At 35.4% G+C, this 22,574-nt stretch overlaps 1 protein-coding gene and 1 long non-coding RNA gene across 2 annotated transcripts; both read left to right on the forward strand.

Moving 5' to 3' along the window:
• The first annotated feature begins 868 nt into the window (after window positions 1–868).
• On the forward strand, window positions 869–7,593 carry LOC127860322 (epithelial membrane protein 1-like). Its single transcript, XM_052398329.1, has 3 exons — window positions 869–1,394; window positions 3,246–3,389; window positions 7,068–7,593. Exons 1-3 carry the CDS (start codon window positions 1,211–1,213, stop codon window positions 7,220–7,222), a joined length of 483 nt encoding a protein of 160 aa, XP_052254289.1. The 5' UTR covers window positions 869–1,210; the 3' UTR covers window positions 7,223–7,593.
• Window positions 7,594–16,496: 8,903 nt separating this feature from the next.
• Window positions 16,497–18,366, forward strand: LOC127860664 (uncharacterized). Its single transcript, XR_008039881.1, has 3 exons — window positions 16,497–16,991; window positions 17,359–17,478; window positions 18,284–18,366. It is a non-coding gene; the product is annotated as an uncharacterized LOC127860664 (long non-coding RNA).
• Window positions 18,367–22,574: the final 4,208 nt, after the last annotated feature.

Genomic DNA, 22,574 nt, shown 5'->3' on the forward strand with positions numbered 1-22,574 from the left:
ACTCTGATTAGCTAGATTGGGTTGGTTGCACAGGCTGCTCTGAGACGTTACGCAAATACATTTATTCCGTTTTCCCAAGAGACTGACCACCGTGTGTTTGATAAGACTAACAACAGGCAACCAATCGATTTAATAGGCTCGTGCGCGTAACGACTACTGAACTCAGATATTTAAAATCCTTATCCTAAACATTCAAGATCAACAGTACAAACGTTATATGATTCACTAATTCATGTTTGCATGGCAATGATGTTTGCAGAGTCTAGCTCATATGAACAGTTGTAAATACAGGAATCGAAGTTAAGGTAGATCAATATTAATCAATCAATATTATACAAAACAATATGAGCATCTCATTGATACTTTTTTAAAAATAGGCCATTAATTAAAAAAACGAATGTATGAATTATGTTCAAACAATTATATCGTTTCGTTAATGGATAATCATCCAACTAAATCTAAAAACTTATCAAACATTTGTAACGCCTTTAAACGGAAATTTACGAAAATAGTATAAGTAGAATCGCGCTTACACAACCTTATATTCGAAGGCCTTCGTGGTGTTATGTTCGAGCTCAAGCCTTTGCTTTGAGAAATCCCGGGCTTAAACCACATGAAAGGACAGCGTGATCTTGCATTTTCCTGGCTAATATAACTATTTGGCTTAAAATGTTGCAAGTCTCAATGTCGATCAACGCTATTGTTTACGCCAAACCTGACGCCTTTTTGGGTGTTCTATGATATGTGTCGATCTGTTGCATATAAATTTGGGATATCTCTGTCTTGAAAATTCTAATTATATCTCGGATATGACTGAAGTTTATTTAGATGTTCAATGAGACGTTTTAGGCTCTGTTAGTGTACACAACGATAATTTATCGGCACACCTCACAGTGTTATCAACATTTGTTACCGCTCTTATCCGTTTAATCATTCTTTGTCAAGCGTTTTAGAATTTCTGAAAAAGGATTCGGTTTTTAAAAAATATATTTGCGTTTTTTTACAATCGGTAGGTACTCCTAAAGTATCAGTCGTGTTATTTCTTAACCTGGAATACATCAGTCTCTCAAACGTTTATAAAATCGTACAAACTAGAAAATTGCATTACAAATAATAACAAAAAAGGACATACATTTTTTTGAACATATTTACAAAGCAAATAGCAACCCCACATTAACCTCGCAATTTGGAATCGGAATAAACAACAAGGATGCCTGATACGAAGCAGATAATAAGTTTTCTGATGATTGGGCTTGCAGGCATAGACGTGCTATTCTGCATCCTAGCTTTGGCCCTCAACACGTGGCTGGATTACTATGGATTTTCTTCAGGTCTATGGAAAGTCTGCATTGTGGGTCAATGTGTTTCAATCGACGATTTCGGTGTTATTGAAGGTAAAATATTGTTCAGAGCTATTTGTTGTTAAAATTATAAAAGATCATTTTGACATTGAAGTGACATAAAATATAACCAACAAATATGACTTTTTCTCCAGCGTGTCCGTTGTTGCATAAGTGGCCAATATATGTCGCGCTCAAAATGAATGTGAACGTCTTCACTATTTATGCCGTGCTCGTTATGAATATATTTTTCGTGTTAACAATCATGTCGCGCTTGGAATTAATATTTACGTATTTCCACACATTTATAATGATTGTGGCTGTGCGTAAAATTTTTCGCTCATAGAGAAACTGTTCACCCAAACATTTATATTGCACTCATAATGAAAGTGGACGTGTGGACAATTAATGTTGCGCTTATAGTCTGTGCGAGCGTACATTGATGCTTCTTTCAGAATTAATGTGTATTAATTGCGTACATTTATGTCGCGCCGATAATCAATGTGGACTGAGGATTATCTAAGTTGTATTCGTAATCAATGTGGGCGTGTTTACAACTAAGTTGTACTCACAATCGATGTGAATGTTTGAACAATGAATGTCGTGCGTATATTTAAAACGTTAAGAATAAATGACGCGCTCATAATTAATGTGTATATGTGTGTTATCTATATCACGCTTATATTTAAAATGTACGCGTGTACAATTCATTTTTGCTGTAATTTTTAAGGTTTACGAGAGGGCAATCTTTGTCGCGGCTACAATGAATATGTATGTGTGTATAATCTATGTTCTCTCCTAATAATAATGTACATGTCGTCACATTCATGTATACATCCGGTTTTGCAATAATGCACGCCCTATATGAACGCCAATTTACCCAGATATGTATAAGTTTATTGATGCACGCTTACAAAATTAATGGGTTCAAGGAGAGACGCAAGAGGATTTTCGTCAGGACCCAATATGGGATGGGGTCCTGTCTGTGTGGCTTTGGACGGATTTAATAATGTCCCGGAATTTTTCGAATTTGATTACATTATCTTATTGACTTGGAAAACTTGCGTTACAACTGAATAAAGAAAAAATAACTATTCATTGAATGTATGTGTGTATGTGTTATTATGGTACATTGTGTACAATCTATAACTCGGCAATAACGCATGTGTGCCGTGCGTACAATTTTTTTGCGTTAATAATGAATGTGTACTTGTATACAATCATTGTCGCTTTCATTATTTAAGTGTTTATGTTTGCAATTTATTTCGCGCTCATAAAGAATGTATGAGTACAATCTATGTCACGGACATAATGAATGTGTAGGTGTTTACAATATTTGTCGCTCGCATAATTAAAGTGTTTGTGTGTAAAATCTATGTCGCGGTCATAATAAATAATGTGTGCTTGTGAACAATCTATATCCCTACATAACTTTCATGTAAGTGTGTAAAATGTTGCGCTCGTAATTTACGTGAAGTTGTATCCTCTTTATCGCCGTCATACTAATAATGTACCTATGTAATATTTAACTCTCTCGTATAATGACTGAGTACGGATGAATGATCTGTCCGCTCTCATACGTTATATTTACGTGTGTACGACTTTTTCTTTCTAATAATACGTGTTTGCGTTGCTCATTAGGAATCCGTAAGAGCTTTTTTTCTTACATCGCGCTTTAAATAAATTAGTATGTGTGTTCTGTCTGCGTCGCATCCATACAGATAGTATGCGCATGTGAACATTGTTTCGCCGGAAATGAGGTATCGTGTCTCGCGATCATAATTAATATGCAAAAAGTACCATATTTGTTGTGCCTAAAATAAATGTTTTTAAGCGGGTGTACAATTTTTGAATGTTTTTACATTTTTTGGTGCACAATCTTATCTTCTATCTCAATACATTCAGGGTGGCTGAACGAAGTGCGAGTCTTCGCTTTCCTAGGTCTCTTCTGGATGATTATTACAACGGTCGCAGCTGTTCTCCGGACATTCTTACTGAAGGACAAGATAATAATACTCTACTTAATTATTGGGTTGTCTGCTGTCTCTGGTAAGATTATTTTGTTTATTTTGCATTCTTAAACACTTCTTTAAATAAGTTGTATCTAATAACTCATTATTGTACATTCTTTAAAATACATTTTGTTAGTAGTTATACATCAAGACAGATAACTTGTTTCTACAAGTTGATTGTTGTAAGTAATGGAAAGCCAATACATGCATCGTCCGTACAAAGATACACAAGGATGAGTTCAACTTAAGTACTTATAACCATATGCGTTCTCAACTTTTCATATTTCAGACTTGCATGGTTGTTTACGCACTTTTATTTGAATTTAAATTTTGAAAATGCAAAACGTGTTTGTTGATTATTAAAATAACTAACAGTATCAAATAACCTTATTTGAGGCTTTACAAAGCTTTCATCAAACAGCGCTCACTACATTAAGACACTTTTGCCGTTAGGGACTTAATATTTACTACTGCAGATGCAAAAATTATTTTTGGAATTGTGTTTTATTTTTTACCCAAGCATATGTCACATAATACAGAATGATAGTGGCACTAGTCAGGTCAATATACACTTTGATCCCCCCCCCCAATTGCTACAAAAGGTATTTTGACTACTCTTGGTTGGCTTGAAGGTACTTTATAATATATTAACAGTTTACCGAAATTCGTATCTCCGGAAAATGTTTGTTTAAGATGGCCGTCAAAACATATTAATGATCACAACTTAGTACCTATCTTTTTTTAAATTCGATGATATGGTTGTTTATACCTAGGTTTCGGGGTCAAATAACTCTTTAAGATTATCAGGCAGAGTATAACTGTATTATGTTACTCAGAAATCGAACATGGTGTCTTAAAAAAAGACACCGCCAAAAACGGAAGGACTACTAGTCAATAACGTTTGACTCAAATGTGATGATTTGTTTTGTAAAATTCCATAGACTTGGAGACCAGTAACACTTTTCTTTATTTGTTGATCTCACTAAGCAGTTGAATAATCATGAAATGCAATTTATGACATTCAGCTGCCCACTATCACCTTATACACAATCGCCTTTGTTGATAAAATTTATATCAGAGCGTTGAACTGTCGCTGGCGTCCTTCTGGTCCGCAGTACAGACCTCTTGTTTAGTTTTTCAGGTGCAGCATTTTCTGTGGCATGATTAAAATGAATTGGTCGTTCTCCTGTTTCCATCCCTTTCAGCGAGTTTATTATTATTTGCCATCCCCATCCATACCATGAGTTGATAGTATAGGCGTTGGCTAAAACATACTTTTGTATGTGATATTGGGGGAATTTGCTCTGGCGTGCCGAATGTTTCGTTTGTAGCCACGTTTTTGGTTACAAAAGTATGGCGCAGTAATTATAAGGAATCATTTTTTTGCCACCAAAGATTTCCACCATCAAGCAGTTGCCAAGTTTTGATATTTCCTCTTGAGACTTTTTTGGAAAGAAGAATGAACTGATTTCATGATAGAGACAGGATGTATAACTATTTACCGATGCCGAAAATCATTGAAGTTGTATCAAAGCCTGAGTGAGCTTAAACAAACGGCAACTAATTGCATACTTCGTCGCCTAAATGTTGTTTCAAAATGTATTCACTTTGACTGTTTTTTACATCAGAGCGGAAGTAGGTGGTCTTATTGTACTTTGCGAAGTAATGCAGCAGTATGATCAGCAAAACTGTATCTTCGTCGATTAACGTTGTGGTGCCATGACGAAATTGTTCCACTGTTGGTTTTAAAATATCAACGTTTTCATCCCCTGGTGACACATCAACATTACATTGGGCTGATCAGAGCAATCATATCTGCCTTGTTTTGGTCACTAGACAAAAAACCCTCCTTTGTGCATAAGCATTGTGTTTCTTTGTGAAAATCACACTAGGGTTTAAATTTTGCATCGTCTCTGGTGTAAGTTGTCTCTGAAAGAAGAACCGTCTTCGTAACTATCGAACAACACTGTCGCTTTACCGTAACGACTTACAGTGAGAACTGCATAAGACTCGGCTATTGCGTTATATGTTCGCCCTTTTTAAATGGTAACCGATGAAGCAAAGAGCTGCAATCAAGCACATAGCAATCAGTGTCAGGAAAACAGTTCTTTCCAGCCTCCTCACCTGATGCGTTTACAGCATTATCTCTACTGTTATGAATGATCTGAGATTTCACTGCTTTAAGAAGTATGTTATTGACCTCAAAGAGAGCAGGAGGATTGGGTCTCAGTTCATACGATACACCGTCTTCAAGGAAAAGATCTCAAGATGTTGACCTTACCAGGAAACGCTTGAGCAGAAAGGCAGGATCAATAGCAAGGTCTGAAGCAATCTTAATATCGGAGCTATTATCAAGAGCTTTAAATTTGCGATGTCTTTTCTCTTGAATTTACAAGCAAATACCGACTTTTCTCTCACATATCTAATGATCGTGTTCCAACCTCCTTAAATGCATGAACAATCACATCTGACCCAGCCACTATCCAATCGGCAATGTTTCTCAGAGTAGGATCAGCTGTGTAGGGTGAGCAGGTTATAATCTTTGTCAGCACATTCTCGAGATCAGGAGCATCTCTTGTGATGCGCGCCACAGTTGAGTATTTGAGTTGTGGAATTGTAGTAAAGGCGAGGTCTGTGAAATTCTGCATCGCTCTGTTGTACTAGGATGTTACAGGTGCAGACATGGACGAACGGTTTTGCGTTTCTTCTGTCATCCTACTTTCGATAGTAAGAAAACATGTGCTCTTAAGAGACATATTCAATGCTAGCTCAATAACAAGATCATTGCTTAGCCAAACCCTGCACTGATTGCACAACTTTGGAAACCATTAACGACCTTACGAAACGCCTTGAATAACATCCTTACCATGCATACCATAATCTGATTATTCTGCCACAGTTAGCTTGTCTTTGAGGTTTGAGCAAGTCCATGTGTCTTTTTCTCTGTAGCTGTCTCGAGTTTGGTTAAATCTCAGAACATGTAGCATCTTCGAGCGTCCTCTCGCCCCTTAGAAGAAAAATGTACAACTCCCCGGCCTGATCGAGAAGTATCTGAATTTCGGGATTTTCATGGGTCATTTCGGCTATGAGCTGGCTGTCAAAAAGAAAATGGCCCTCTGGAGTATCCCGGATATGTTTTTTTCAAGAATGCCACCAAGATGGCCGCAAATCCTTTTAATGATCATCATGGATCGACCGCTTTACCTGTCATGCTGTGCACACTCGCATTTTCTCCATACAGTCTCAAGTATGTTTTGCATATGTTATTATAAAATTATGCGAAAACAGAACAACATTTTGAGTAAATAGTTATGCACTTGCGATCATAGTGATAGAGCGGTCATTTGAACGCCTTGTTGGATTTCTCTGTCACGTAATATACTAACATACATGTTTATTATCTAAATGTGTTCTTTTCACCCGGAACCTAAGTAAAGACATCTCAATCATAAATTATGAGTTACATAGAAATCATCATAAACTTTTCGGTGGTCCGATTTAGGTAAACTTTTGATATATAATAAAAGACCGTCTACGCTACCTGGATTAGTTATAGTACCTTTGGCAGCAATTTTTGTGTGTTGTGTGGTATTTTTTTCATATAATGACCCGACAAAACTCTATCTTATGATAGTGATTTTAGAGTTTAATTACTCGTATATCAACGAAAGCGTGCGCATATAAAGGCTACATGTTTCCCTTACTACTGTTCCAGGCCTGTGTATGATGATTGCGTTTGCTGTGTACACCAACAACACTACCCATAAGTACGGTGCGGGATTCGCTCTGTGTATCCTTGCCTGGATTCTCGGCTGGACGGTGGCGGGTCTCGGTTGCTTTCTCCTGATTCTGAACCGGAACACAAGCTAAACGTGCACGTGACAGCTTGGGCAGAGACAAAAGTGTGACTGATTACAGATTGTATTCCCCAGTATACTATATGTTCTTATTGTGCATTCCAAGGCGTAAAAGCTACGCTGGTAAAACACATGCAGCACAGCAACAGTATTTGAATAACAATATCATATTTCATTTGTGATGGAAACAACAACGCATGATACTTTTTTCGTTTAAATGCATGACGAATGCTCTGCTCAAGGAACAGTTTAATTGTATGATTACGTAATAAATAATTATCATTTATAAAAAAGTAAGTATGTTTAAACCCTTTGTAGACAGTTTGTACCATGTAGAAAAATGTGTCAACTTTATCTATGTCTCATTAAAGCACATTATATACATGCCGTGTATAATTCTTTCAACAAGAAAGAGTGACTACTACACCTTTAACTATACTGATTCAAGGGCGATCAAGATTGAAGCGAATAATGAAATGTTTATCAGTTGAAAAACTTTCCGGTTATTTGAAGTTGCAATATCGATATCGCTCCGTATGTATACTATTACGGTGTGCATAGGCCGGTTAAATACATCTTAGTTGGGTTTAAGAAAATGAGCAACGCATGTAAATGATTTAAGCCGCGGTATGAGAAAACGGGTCTTACCGCAAATGCTACACCCTAGACGCAGACCACCCTTCGGGATTGCGCTGTTTCACTATAAAGTCAGCTATATTGGCCGCAAAAAGCATTAGATTCATTTTCGAATGACGCGGCTTATTATGTGGCGATTTAAATGTATCCCTTATTATCATGGTATCGGCCCTCCTCATTGTATAGTGCCTTTGACGAAAACCCCAGAAGTGCTGAATAGTAAATGTGTTTCCATTTATAGAAGTTTAAATTTATTTGCTGTTAATGAATGACTATTACGACGATCTTACTCACGCTTCCCGGTTTTCATTTGAAAGTAGGTCATGTTAATTCCAAGCCGATATTATGATTACACATAATTGTGATAGTTTGTTTTTGGTTAATTAGTAGGTTTATCAAATGTTCTGAAAGCCGCTTGTTTGTGAAAAAAGAGAAATAAATTAACCAACTTTCGTTTTTCCATTTAAAAACTATTTATAGAAAAAGAACATGCGCATAGTAATAACCCATAGCAACCAACCAGAAGGGCTGATACTATGAGAAACGGTGTCTGTACATGATATTGATAACCTAATGGAGCTTAGTCTAGCTAGTATTTTTGCAAAACATTACCGATTTTAATGCTGTTTTTGTTGATATGTCTAAGAATACACATTAAACTATAGATTGACGTATTAGACATGAATGTTTTTCAATATTTTTACTTAAACTATTTAGATGTTTTCATTAAGACGGTCGCTACTAGGGACACACATGCTAAGTTAAAGTAAAGGTGTTGAGAAAATGAGCTTCTTTGTTTTGTTTTCAGTTGAACTTAGTTATTCGCATCGCCATCTGGTTTTTAATCTACGTCTATTCTGCATACTATTCAGATCAAAAGTTTTATCAACTTCATAAACAATAATGATGATGATAATAATGATGATAATAATGATGATGATGATGATAATAATAATAATAATAATAATAATAATAATAATAATAATAATAATAATAATAATAATAATAATAATAATGATAATGATAATGATAATAATAGTTCATGGAATACTCATCGTTATCGTAGCCGTAGTAACAAGATCATAATACAAAATGTACTTATCACAACCAGAAGAAGAAAGCGTCCTTCGCTTTGTTGTGTTGCAAAGCAATTCGCTCTTTATTATAATTGTAATACTGGGAATACAACACTATGTCGAATCGCCGAAATTAATGAATTTATGACACTTATAAGGATAATGTTTTAAATCAGTATCGGCCTCGTGATACTTTATTTGTTATGAACAGGGCCCTCGTTTGGCCGTTTTTGGGGCCGAAATTCGGCCCCATTGCCCCCTGAAAATAGTATACATTTTTTCAATTTTTCAGCAAAAAATTCCCCCCTCCATATTTAAAAAATAATACTTTTATACCTTTGTTGCCAGCTGGTATCGTGCTATTAACCTTTGATTAAATGTATATTTATGTAAATGACATTAAAATATAGCAATTTAAAGTGTTGAATGGTTAGTGAAAGGATCTTATTAAATTCCCCTTTTCACACATAACGGCGCGAAATTCCACCCTCTAAGGACCTCGGCCCCAATCCCCCAAAGTGTAGCAATGGCCCTGACTTATGACCAATAAAACTCAAGATAACACACTAATCCTTATAGGATTTACAACTTTTATGGTCATGATGTTTGCACAGTCCGGTCGAAGGTTTTAGATACCTTATTGATCTTGATACGGCAGAGCCTGACCAATGGCGTTTCCATGCTATGCAGGTATGCGTACCATAAAAGTACGGAAGGTCGGAGAAGTTATGCCTATATTTTTAAGCTGAATACTATTTTACGTTTCTGTTTAATGCATAATTTAAAATACGATTAATGTCCCACGTTTATCCATGAATAAGTTAAAAAAAATCACTTTAGCAACGGCTTATGTCTTTTTAAGACAAACACGCTGTAAAAATACATGTTCGCATCTATTTGCATGCTCTTAACCACGAAGCGTAATTCTACTTTATATTGATGCAAATGAGAATTATATAATAAATATAGCATATTAAAAGGTTGCAATTTGCTTTAAGCATCACAGTTTTATATATTTCAAATTAACCCTTCATACAAATGACGGATACTACTTAGACTGACAATACCCATCATATTCAAATTGCACATGTCGCAAGTCCAAAAACACTTTATCGCCTTTATAATGTTATTATCAAGACAAATGTATTTATTCAGGTTTATAAATTTTAATTTACATATTTGCGAAGTATCGAATAGTTCTACGGAAATGTCATGTCATGGTAAATTACAACGTGATATCGCTTCGATACATTTTCATTGCGACAATTTTTATTAATGTCGAATTCAATATCTTAGGCAGACAATGAACATATTTAAGATATAAAAAAAATTACCCTGAACACATTCATGTTGGATGGAGGAGACAGGATAGGCGATTTTCGCTACTAAAAGTGTACATGAAGGGAATTCTAGGCTTGCATACGCTGGGGTCTGGTGAACGCGGGCTCTTCGTATCAAAACAAACGCTTGCTCGGTCACATACATTGACTAAATATTGAAAGACCAAACTCGAATATTTGATATTGGTCATTGGGCTGTGAATATCTGTTGCCCTCTTAAGGTTAAATGCAACGCAGAATTACAATTGTGTAATCACAATTTAGCGTATTAATGAATGCGCGTGTGCTCGTTTAAATAATCATACTGCGGAATATACAAATTCATATCAGTGGAGTTTGCAATATAACGTTTCGGTGGTTTAATAACATCTCAACATTCTATAAAGATCACCATAAACAATAAAAAATAACCAAACACAATGCCCGATAAAACGCAAATAGTAAGTTACGAAGTGATTGGATTGTCAGGACTGAACGTGCTGTTCTGCATCTTGGCTCTGGCCCTGAATTCCTGGCTTGAATATGGTTCATCCAGTATGGGTCTGTGGAAACTCTGTAACGAAAACGAGTGTGCTTCATCTGATGATGTTTAGGTATTATTTAAACATACGTTTTGAGGATTTTTTATATCGAGAAAAAGTTTCTAATTTGTTTTAAAATAGCAAGTACTACAATAGTGAAAAAACACAACATTTATAACCAAATTGAAGTGTAGCATTTGATTTATTTTTAAATGATCGATCTACCATATGTTGTCAATAGACAATGGTATGGACGTCATAAATAAATTTATATGTTGGTATTTGATTAGACTCATCAGAACGTATGCATTCTATAATAAATCAATAAAGTAACTTCGAGAAACAATATTTTAAAATCATATGTCCCTGTGAAGTGTTTTCCAGACAACACGTAGTAACTCATCGCATGTTGAATACCCAATCTGTTTAATGTTTAATATGAATATGCTTCTTACAGGATGGATGGATGCGGTGCGAGCCCTTGCATTTTTGGGTCTGTTTGCGATGGTTGGTGCAACAGTCACAGCCGTGCTCTACGTGTTCATAATCAAGGGAAATAAGATACTCCTTTACCTGACCCTTGGTTTGGCATTAGGCGCTGGTAAGTTCTTGCTAAACGTAAGTTGTACGTAGATTTTAAACACACAATAAGGCAAACAGACTTACGTAACAGCAAGGACTCACTATTATGTTGCCCATGGATTTAAACGATTATAAGAATACAACCCTAAATCTGCTGTAAAAGAAGTATTTTAAGAACGTGCTCGACAACGATGCCTCTGGTCAAAATGAGACGCTCTTACAATGACAGTAAGTAAATTCGATTGTTTCAGATAGCTTTGTGTTTATACATACGTACTTTTATCTTTTGTTTATATGTTTCAACAAACATTTAAAACTTACAGCTTGACACAAAACTTCATTTTATTTTGCAAGAAGTGAATCGAACTGGTTTAAAGATATATGCAACTTTCGAAAAGCCAAACTGTAACGAAAAGTTAAGCTGTATCGTAAGCTTTTGAAATACATACACTGAGGAGTTCAAATACATACATTGAGGAGTTCAAATACATACATTGAGGAGTTCAAATACATACATTGAGGAGTTCAAATACATACATTGAGGAGTTCAAATACATACATTGAGGAGTTCAAATACATACATTGAGGAGTTCAAATACATACATTGAGGAGTTCAAATACATACATTGAGGAGTTCAAATACATACATTAAGGAGTTCAAATACATACATTGAGGAGTTCAAACACATACATTGAGGAGTTCAAATACATACATTGAGGAGTTCAAACACATACATTGAGGAGTTCAAACACATACATTGAGGAGTTCAAATACATACATTGAGGAGTTCAAACACATACATTGAGGAGTTCAAATACATACATTGAGGAGTTCAAATACATACATTGAGGAGTTCAAACACATACATTGAGGAGTTCAAATACATACATTGAGGAGTTCAAATACATACATTGAGGAGTTCAAACACATACATTGAGGAGTTCAAATACATACATTGAGGAGTTCAAATCGGCACAAAACAAAAAGATTCTTACGAACCCGATTATTTTGGAAGTGGGTTTGAAAATATTGTATTACATCGAATACAATGAACACAATTAAAACGCATACCGGTGCTGAGGCATAGATTTTTTTGAAATAATAATGAAGCGGGAAAGCAAAACATCAATAGCATAGGGGTATTTTACTACATTTAAGGAATGATGACTTTTTTATTGTTTAAGGACAAATGGACCTTAGCTCATATAAGTGGTTAAAATAAAACTTAAACTTACGCGCCCTATATGAGGAAATTATTTAAACATTATATTTATTAAATTTGATTAACAGAATAGTACAATTCACATTAAAAACCTGCTTTCGTTTAGTTTAAAAAAATGCGACACGCTTTATATAAAGCAATTACACTATTAAGCTGATGGGATTTAAGTCGATAAGAACATTGGGCCTATAATTATTTTTTATGTTTTCTGCTACATGCAGTCTTCATATTGATGTAAAATATGTGGGAAAAATACTTTGCTTTTACTTTTAAATTAGCATGTTGTTCGTGTTTTGCTTTGGGAGCATAATTCATTTATATTTTTTTTCGAGTCATCAATACATAAGTCAATGTTATAAAGATAAATGAAGTGAAACATGTTTTGTTACAGATTAACGTATCAATGAGTTTACTTATTAGCTTATATTTAAAATTTGTTTACGAATGATACAACATGGGATAGAATATGTGAAGTTAAAATCCGTTTAAATACGGTAGAAATGATAGTAATGACTTAATTTATCTCGGTTTGATGGATACGCTTGCAGACCTGACAAAATATATACGGAATATTACGCTAGTCAATTGTTCCAAGATTTTGTATCACTCGAGTGGCTTGTATGATGACGTATCACACGAGAGGCGGAGCCTCGAGTGTGATACGAAATAGCACAAGCCACGAGAGTGATACAAACTCTTGAAACAATTGACTAGCGTAATATTCCTTTTATTATATACAACAACTAACGAAAACAGTTAACAATTGTATTTTTCGGCGTAAGCTGTATTAAGCCAGCTTTTCACCCTGACTTGACCTTTGTAAGTGTCCAATAATACTCAAATAAAATTTCCCGCGGCTAGGTACGAATGAATACACTTCATTTATTCCATTGGCTGATTTGAGTATAACACCATAACATTGGAAACATATCCGCGTCTTTGTAACACTGTTTTACTGCATGAAACAATTTTATCTCTAATGAAAAGGCTCAATAGATAGAACAGTTTTACAATCAATTTTCGACATAAATACAGTTTGTGCGTTCACCTTTTATTTTTAGAGAATTACCAGCGCAAAAGCGTTTATACTAGTAGCTATGTTGTCATATTTAGTACTTACTTGCATTGCATTTCAACCCGCGAGGTTTCGGGTCAACTCGCGGCCATTTGTGAAAGTCAGAGTTTATATACAGTTCATCACCGGAGTTCGCAGAAGGGGTTGCGATCATTGTGTTACACCGGTCTTACTGACAATAACGTACTGACTGTAATGCATTGCATTCCAATCCGCAAGGTATCAAGGTCAGTTTGCGGTCAGTTGCAGAAATCTTTATATAAACGCCGTCTCGTAAACTTTGTGCACTTGAAGTCTGTTTTGATCAGAAAGATACTAAATAAAGATATTCGGCGATATTATTGTGGTATGTCAATCATCGATTTTTAATATGGTTTCAACATTTGCATGATAAGGACCAATTTTGATAAAAATAATTAGAAATATTTATCCATTTAGACCAGTTTATTAAGCATGAGCACAATAATTCACTATACTATAATTATGAAATTAAATAAGATTCGAGTATTGCCGGCTGACCTATATGCACTCGTTTATTTTCATGTTTCTTGTGTTTTTCTATTCTGTAAATATAGATATCTGAGTAATAATATCACATAAAGCAAAATAAGCCACGAAATCTGGCGCAACACCCCGTAATTGATTAGCTTATGATTTAGCCAAGAACTGCGCAGAAAAAAGGCATCCGCTACTTTTTATCTCATAGAGATAACTTTTGATCGTTCATAAACATCGACCACAATCAACGCCGTATATCTTTTTAAAAGATATTTCTTGTTTACTTTAACAAAACTGACAAAACAATAATTAAAACGGTACGCCATATTTTATTTAAGACGCGTATGAATACAGTTTATGTAAATTAACGTGTAAACATTCGAACCGGGAAAACACAGGTTTCCGACACGCTTACCTAAATGCCATCGATAATCCAATGTTTATAACAATTAAGTTGACAACTTAAATCCGATGTTTATAACAAAAACGTTGAAATAATATGCACTTCCACTTCTACCGTCCATGTCTTTATCGAAACTTAGTTTAAACCACACTATTTTATTGTATTCCGATCGAAATATACATTTATCGATATGCATGATAAACACACACTCCAAAATACGTTTTGAATTCGTTCGATGTTTTTAACAAATAGTTTACTGTTAAAAAACACCACGTCCGACAGGTCCTTAAATTCCATAGAGTTAAGATAAAACTAAATTGTGTTTCGTCATAGAAATGACGTCACACGATGTACTGCGTAATATATTTCGTAATATACAATATTTTTTATTTTCGGTGCGCGTAATGTGACGTCATTAAAAAGACGTCGAAGAAGTCCGGCTAGTATGGTAATACGGAATTGGAAACAGCGGGTAGCGTAATACGGGATTTTTTATTTCAAAGATTGATACAACCTGTATTTTGTTAAAAGCATTAAACGGGTATATAATAAAATCCTATCAGTATTCTTAGTATAGATGGGTTCTAAGAGGTCACGTAGTCATCGTCTTCATTTAAGTTGAGTTAATACCGCGCGGTTCAAGCTAGTGTTCTTTGCTACGATAAACCTGAAAACGTCCGCACCCGGGCCGCTACGCCGAAAAAGAGTTGTATAATTTATTCTACAGGTTTGAGTTTTTGAACTTTATTTATTTACAAATGGAAACATAATGTGAATATCGTGTGAAATGACATATTTTTGAGCGGAGCGTATATAAAAAAGAATCAATAAACAATGTTTGAATTATACGCTATGCATAATGAAGATTCATTCAGTCTAAGATAAACCCAGAGCACATAATATTTTCCTTTTTCTGATGTTTTTTTTCCTGATATATATATCTTGCGCTTATTTGAATAATTTTTTCTTCCATGTTTGAGTTTGTATGCCCCCAGATCGCATGATCAGAGTACAGTAGACTCTGCCAATACCGGACTCTCTGAATACCGGAACTCTCCCGATTCCGGACGGTCGGGCCAGTCCCGTATTTTCTCCTTCTATTTCTTTGTTAAAAATGATGAATAAACTGAACTCTCTGAAAACCGGAAACCGGACGGGTATCTCCGTAAATTTGGTCATTTTCAACGTAAAATACATTGAGTATACCGGACGGTCTAAATTCTCAAGATGCCCGAGGCGTGAAAATAACAATACCTAGTCAGCACAGCGAGTGCGGTGTCACACATTTTGCTCGCGCAATTATCGATAATCGGATTAAACATACCATAAAGGTGTCGTAACCGCGCTATGGGAGTCCGATTAAGTAATGTAAAACAAACTGTGAATGTCTATGATAGAGGTGCGGTAACAGAACAGAACAGAACAGAACAATACTTTATTACTCCCAGGTATACATAGATACAACATGGGGAACATATAATATACACAGTACAAAATACATTGTTTGTTTCCGGTTCAAGTACGGGACATTTTGGTATAGGGGGAAGTCATATTTATATAAGCAGTTTGAATCACTTAACAGTTTTAACAGTTACATTGATTGTTTGTTAGTTTTAAATTAAGTTCGCAAAATGGGAGAGATAAAAATTAACATTGGTTTTCAATAATAGCATTTGTGCTTAAACAATAATTTAGTAATAATAATAGTAATTAAATAATAATAATAATAATAATAATAATAATAATAATAATAATAATAATAATAGTAATAATAATAGTAATAATAATAATAATAATAGTAATGATAATAATAATAGTAGTAGTAATAATAATAATAATAATAAATATTATTATGATAAAAAAAATAATAATAATGATATTGATAATAATACGCATAAGAATCATGCATGCACAGAATAACCCTATACATTATCATCATTTACATGAAACGATTTCATAATCAAGATATTCACATTCACAATCTCGTGTATTTTAAGCAGTGTCATAGTCATTGGTAATATACATCAACATAATGTTAGGAATAATTTAACAATAGATAATGTAAGTATACATACATAAATGCTATTCATTGTTCATCAGAGAAGAAACATCACACAATTATTAACGTGATAAATAACAGTGTTTTATTTACTGGTGTATGGTACGTCTACATAGATTATAATTGTAAGTGTTTATAGAGTCGATGCGGATCATTTCGTGGAATAGCCTCATTTGCGGACTATAGTAAATCACAGGTGACGTCACTGCACTACTGCAGTATTTAACATACGGGTCTTTGCGACCTAGTTTGAGACCGTGTACAGTTAAAAGTTATGGATCACCTCGTGTGATTATTATCGGTTTAGACAGACGCGTGTATTTAACAGATGTCGGTGCAAAATTAATTGGATATCACCCGCGAATTGAGGTAAGCCATTTAATAGTTGGAGAGTAAGTAATATATCATGCTTTAAAGTTATACAGTAGGCGTTCGATAAACTTGCATCGTGAATAATTAAAGCAAGTGAGTTCGGAGGCATTGGCGTTTTGTTGTTGTTGTTTTTCGAAGATATAAAACTCAATGCAATAGTCTAATGCCTGATAAATTTCTTCATTATAATTCTGCTAAATTTCGAAAGCTCTTTCATTTCTAATATTGATGACGGCGTCATGATTTCGTTAAATGGTGCATGCCTTTCTATTTGGTTTCCTAAATATCCATACCGTTCGTTATCAAAATAAGGGCATGTCATTAAATAGTGTTTTTCAGTAGCTATTTCGTGTGTGTTACATAGGTTGCAAAGACGATCATGGAATGGAATGCCTTCATAGCGGCCAGTTTCTACAGGGAGGAGGTGGTTGGCAGTGCGGAATCTAAAGATACTTTGGGACTCATCGGGATGAATTTTAATCAGGTAAGGCTCAAACTCATTGTTACTTTTAAAACTGCTGTAGATGCGCCCTTTGTTGCTTATTTGTAGTTCAGCGTTCCATGATTGCTTAAATTGATCAATTAGTGTTTGTTTTATTTGTATGTGGATGTTGTTTTGTGTAATTTGTGTTTGGTTTTGCCAGATGTCTGGTCTTCCAACAGATGTAAGGATTTCTTTTATTTTATTTAACCATTTGAAATTTAAATTTGGTTGTGACAACATATGTTGGTAAGTTAGTAAAGATATTTTGCTTTCTTTGCCTGTTATAAGTCTATTCCAAAAGGAGATCATTTTTGTTTTAATATTAATGCTTAAAGGGTAGCGACTAGCGTCCTAGTTCACCATATAGAAAGTTGATTGGTGTTGACCGACGGGCTTTTGTGATTTTTCTCATGAAATCTTTGTGAACCTGTTCTAATATTTCTAAATTTTCATATCCAAATATTTCTGAGCCATAGGTAAGAATGGGTAGAACAGTATGATCAAAGAGTTTAAAAGCTAAGTCGATAGGTAAATTTGCATTGTTAACACGAGTCCAAAGAAGGTGCATGGCTTTTGAGGCTTGTTCTTTTACATGTTTGCGGGCGTTTAAGAAGGATCCATTACTAGAGAATGTGACGCCAAGATAGTGATAAGTTTTTGTTATTTCAATTGTGTTATTTCCACATTTAAAATTAAAGTTCCTTGTTTGTCTAGCGCCAAAGATAATAACTTTTGTTTTTGTAATATTAATATTTAGGTACCAGTTTTTGCAATAATTATGAAACGTGTTAAGGCTGTTTTGCAGGTCAGAGGCACTACTTGAGACAATGACGGTGTCATCTGCATACAATAGGACCAGAAGCTTAAGCCACAATATTGCAGTATCTGGGTTGTTCAACCCCAACAGATCCATTTATATGCAGGTATGAATGAAGGTCATTTAAGAAAAGCGAGAAAAGTACTGGTGATAAATTTTCTCCTTGCCTTACTCCTATTTCTGACAAAAAGTACTGGGAGCATTCTCCATTTAGGGAAACGCATGATTTTATGTTACTGTACATATTTAAAAGGACTCTGAAAAAGTTGCCATTAATTTGCGTGCCCAGTACTTTATGCCAGAGGCCAGCTCTCCACACTTTATCGAACGCCTGCGAAAAATCAATGAAGGCGCAGAAAAGTTTTTGTTTGCGTTTTTTAATTATCTCTATTAATGCATGAAGGGTGAAAATATGGTCTGCGCAAGAGTAACCCTTACGGAAGCCAGCTTGATTTTCCTCTAAAATGTTATTTAATTCAAGAAAAGTGTTTAGTCTTTGGTTCAAAATTGAGGTAAACAATTTGCCCATACAGCTGAGCAGTGTTATGGGCCTATAATTGCTCGGTTCAGTTGGGCTCCCTTTGTTAGCTCATCTATTTTTTGAAAAAAAATTATGAGCTATTGTCATCACCTTGGCGTCGGCGTCGGCGTTGGCGTTGGCGTTGGCGTCGGCGTCCGGTTAAGTTTTGCGTTTAGGTCCACTTTTCTCAGAAAGTATCAATGCTATTGCATTCAAACTTGGTACACTTACTTACTATCATGAGGGGACTAGGCAGGCAAAGTTAGATAACTCTGGCGTGCATTTTGACAGAATTATGTGCCCTTTTTATACTTAAAAAATTGCAAATTTTGGTTAAGTTTTGCGTTTAGTTCCACTTTTCTCAGTAAGTATCAATGCTATTGCATTCAAACTTGGTACACTTACTTACTATCATGAGGGGACTGGGCAGGCAAAGTTAGATAACTCTGGCATGCATTTTGACAGAATTATGTGCCCTTTTTATACTTAGAAAATTGACAATTTTGGTTAAGTTTTGTGTTTAGGTCCATTTTATTCCTTAAGCATCAAAGCTATTGCTTTCATACTTGCAACACTTACTAACTATCATAAGGGGACTGTGCAGGCAAAGTAATGTAACTCTGACTGGCATTTTGACAGAATTATGTGCCCTTTTTATACTTAGAAAATTGAAAATTTGATTAAGTTTTGTGTTTAGGTCCACTTTATTCCTACAGTATCAAAGCTATTGCTTTCATACTTGCAAGATTTATGAACTATCATAAGGGGACGGTGCAGGCAAAGTTATGTAACTCTGACTGGCATTTGGACGGAATTATGGGCCCTTTATACTTAGAAAATTGAAAATTTGGTTAAGATTTATGTTTTGGTCACTTTACCCCTAAAGTATCATAGATATTGCTTTCATACTTGGAACACTCACAAACTATCATAAGGGTACAGTAAAAGGACAAGTTGCATAACTCTGGTTGTCATTGTTACGGAATTATGGCCCTTTTTTGACTTAGTAACTTTTAATATATGGTTAAATTTTGTGTTTCGATCCACTCGAAGTATCAAGGCTATTGCTTTCAAACTTCAAATACTTACATGCTATCATGAGGTTACTGTACCTGGCAACTTGAATTTTACTTTGACCTTTGAATGACCTTGACTCTCAAGGTCAAATTATTAAATTTTGCTAAAATTGCCATAACTTCTTTATTTATGATTAGATTTGATTGATACTTTGATGAAACTACTCTTACCTGACATACCACAATAGACTTCACCCAAACCATCCCCCGTGCCCTCCCCCCCCTCCCCCCCCCCCCCCTAATTTTTTTTTTTTTTTTTTTTTTTTTTTATAAGATCATCTCACAAATGACCACCACACCCTCACACTATACCCCCACCCCACCCCCCCACCCCCCCCCCCAAATTTTTTTTTTGATTTTTTTTTTTTTTTTTTTTTTTAAGATCATCTCACAAATTATCACCACACCCTCACACTATACCCCCCCCCCCCCCCCCCGATTTTTTTTTTTTTTTTTTTTTTTTCGCTTTTTTGGAAGATAATGTAATAAATGTCCACAACCCCACACTATACACCCCTCTTCACTCCACTCCTCCCTCCTTTGTGATTGAAAATGAGAGTCCCTTCACCTTTAAAAAGAAAATAGATGAGCGGTCTGCACCCGCAAGGCGGTGCTCTTGTTTTTAAAAATTGGGATTATAGTGCCTTCAAGCCAGGATAGTGGGATGATACCTGTTTGTAGGACACAGTTGAACAATTTAGTGTAGAAAGGGAGCAAGATATCTTTTGTTGATTTGATGTATTCATTTAATATGTGATCGGAAGGACTAGGTGCTTTTGAATTTTTCAGTTTTAGTATACATTTGCAAATTTCATCCTGGCTTATTTCCATATTTAAAAATTCATTTGTGTTGGGTATATCTTCTATATCATTGTTGAAACGGTTATCGTCTATTGAATTTTTATTTATCTCTTTGAAGTGTTCGTGAAAAGATTCAAGTGGTGGAGAGCTGGATTCTTTTGTTTTTGGTTTGAGACCCCTAATGAACTTCCAGTATTTTTTAGGGTTTTTGTCATTCATTTCACGTAATTTAGCACTGGTGCTTAGTTTTTCTTTATTAACATAAAATTTGATAGTCCTTTTATAATGATTGCTGGCATGTTTCAGACTTAATTTATTATCACAATTTTTATTAATATTGTATTTGGCTTTTGCTTCATGATATTGATTTCTTGATTGGGGACATTTGGACCCAAACCATGGTTTATTGTTGGGATAATTGTTTCTATAATTTAGATTTTGGTTTATAAATGTTTTTGAGGAGGCATTTTCAAAGATGTTTTGCAATTCATGTGTGATATAGTCCAATGTTTGTTGTGATTGAGGGTATGTATTTAGGCTCAGATATAACTCCTCTAATTGGGGTTTGTTAATGTTAATTATAAATTGGTCTTTTTGGTCTTGTTTCCAGGTAGGGCAGCTAGAATTGTTAGTGTTTACTGGTTTTTTGCTTTGGGGTTGTACGGTAGAGATGTCCCATGATAGCACATTGTGACCATCTGAGAATAAAGGGTCAGTTTCTATAATTTCGAAGTCTGTTATATAATTGAAGCTCTCTGCAGTTGCCAACACATAATCAATGACTGATTTGTCCCTGAAAGTAAACGCGCCAATTGTTTCATCCTTAAATAATCTGCCATTTATGATGAACATATTATTGTTTTTACACATATCAAGCAGTAGGAAACCATGAGTGTTTGTACGTTTGTCCAAAGAGTTTCTATTTAGGGGGACAGAAAGGTTTTCAAGTAAAGTATGTTTGTACAGGTCATTTTCGAGGTCAACATCTATTCCAAAAAGTTTATTAGTGTGGGGATCAGGAAGAATGAAATCTTTAAGTGTCCCTACTCTACTGTTCGCATCTCCAGCTAGGAATACATATTTATTATTATTACAATATGAGGACAGTTCTTCTTCAAGTATATTCAATTCATCGGGAGAGTAAAAACGCGAATTTTCAGGAGGTATATAAATCGATCCTAGTATAAGGTCTTGGTCAAATCCAGTAATTGTTTTATCAATTTTTAGCCATAGAACATAATCTGTGGAATTTGGTAAGACATTTACATGTGAAGAAATACTTTCTCTTACATAAACGCCAATGCCTCCGGATTTTCTTTTATATTCTTTAGAGCGGTGCTTATGAAAGAAGATAAAATTTTGAATGTCCAGAATGTCGGTTTCATCAGCATGAGTTTCAGAGACACAAAATAAATTATAATTGTTAATAAAGTTTTGAAATTCAGGTATAAACAGTCTTTTTCCCAGTCCACTAACGTTTAAGCAACCTAATTTAATATTACTGTTTTTCAGGATAGAGGCACAGTGTCTTCCCCCGGGGTCCTAGTGAGCTCCGCCCCGGTTTGGTGTGTTCCTGGATCCAGAAGTGTCCCATGGGCGCTGTATCGGTTGTTGAGGCTGCGATGAGCCAAGCTGTTGAGCCGTTTCCGGCTGGCGGTTTGGGGAATCCCTGCGAGGTGCATGTTGGGCCATTTCCGACTGGCGGTTTGGGGGATCCCTGCGGGGTGCGTGTTTGGCCGTTTCCGACTGGCAGTTTGGGTGGTCCCTGCTAGGTGCGTGTGGGCGAGGATTTCTCCTCCGGGAAGGCGATGGCGATTGTTGCTTTCGTGGAGTCCTGCGCTCAAGCACAGGGGAAGCATCGCGCTGGCTACGCTCCTGCGAC

This window comes from Dreissena polymorpha, chromosome 15, assembly GCF_020536995.1.
Source record: "Dreissena polymorpha isolate Duluth1 chromosome 15, UMN_Dpol_1.0, whole genome shotgun sequence".
Taxonomy (NCBI): Eukaryota; Metazoa; Mollusca; class Bivalvia; order Myida; family Dreissenidae; genus Dreissena; species Dreissena polymorpha.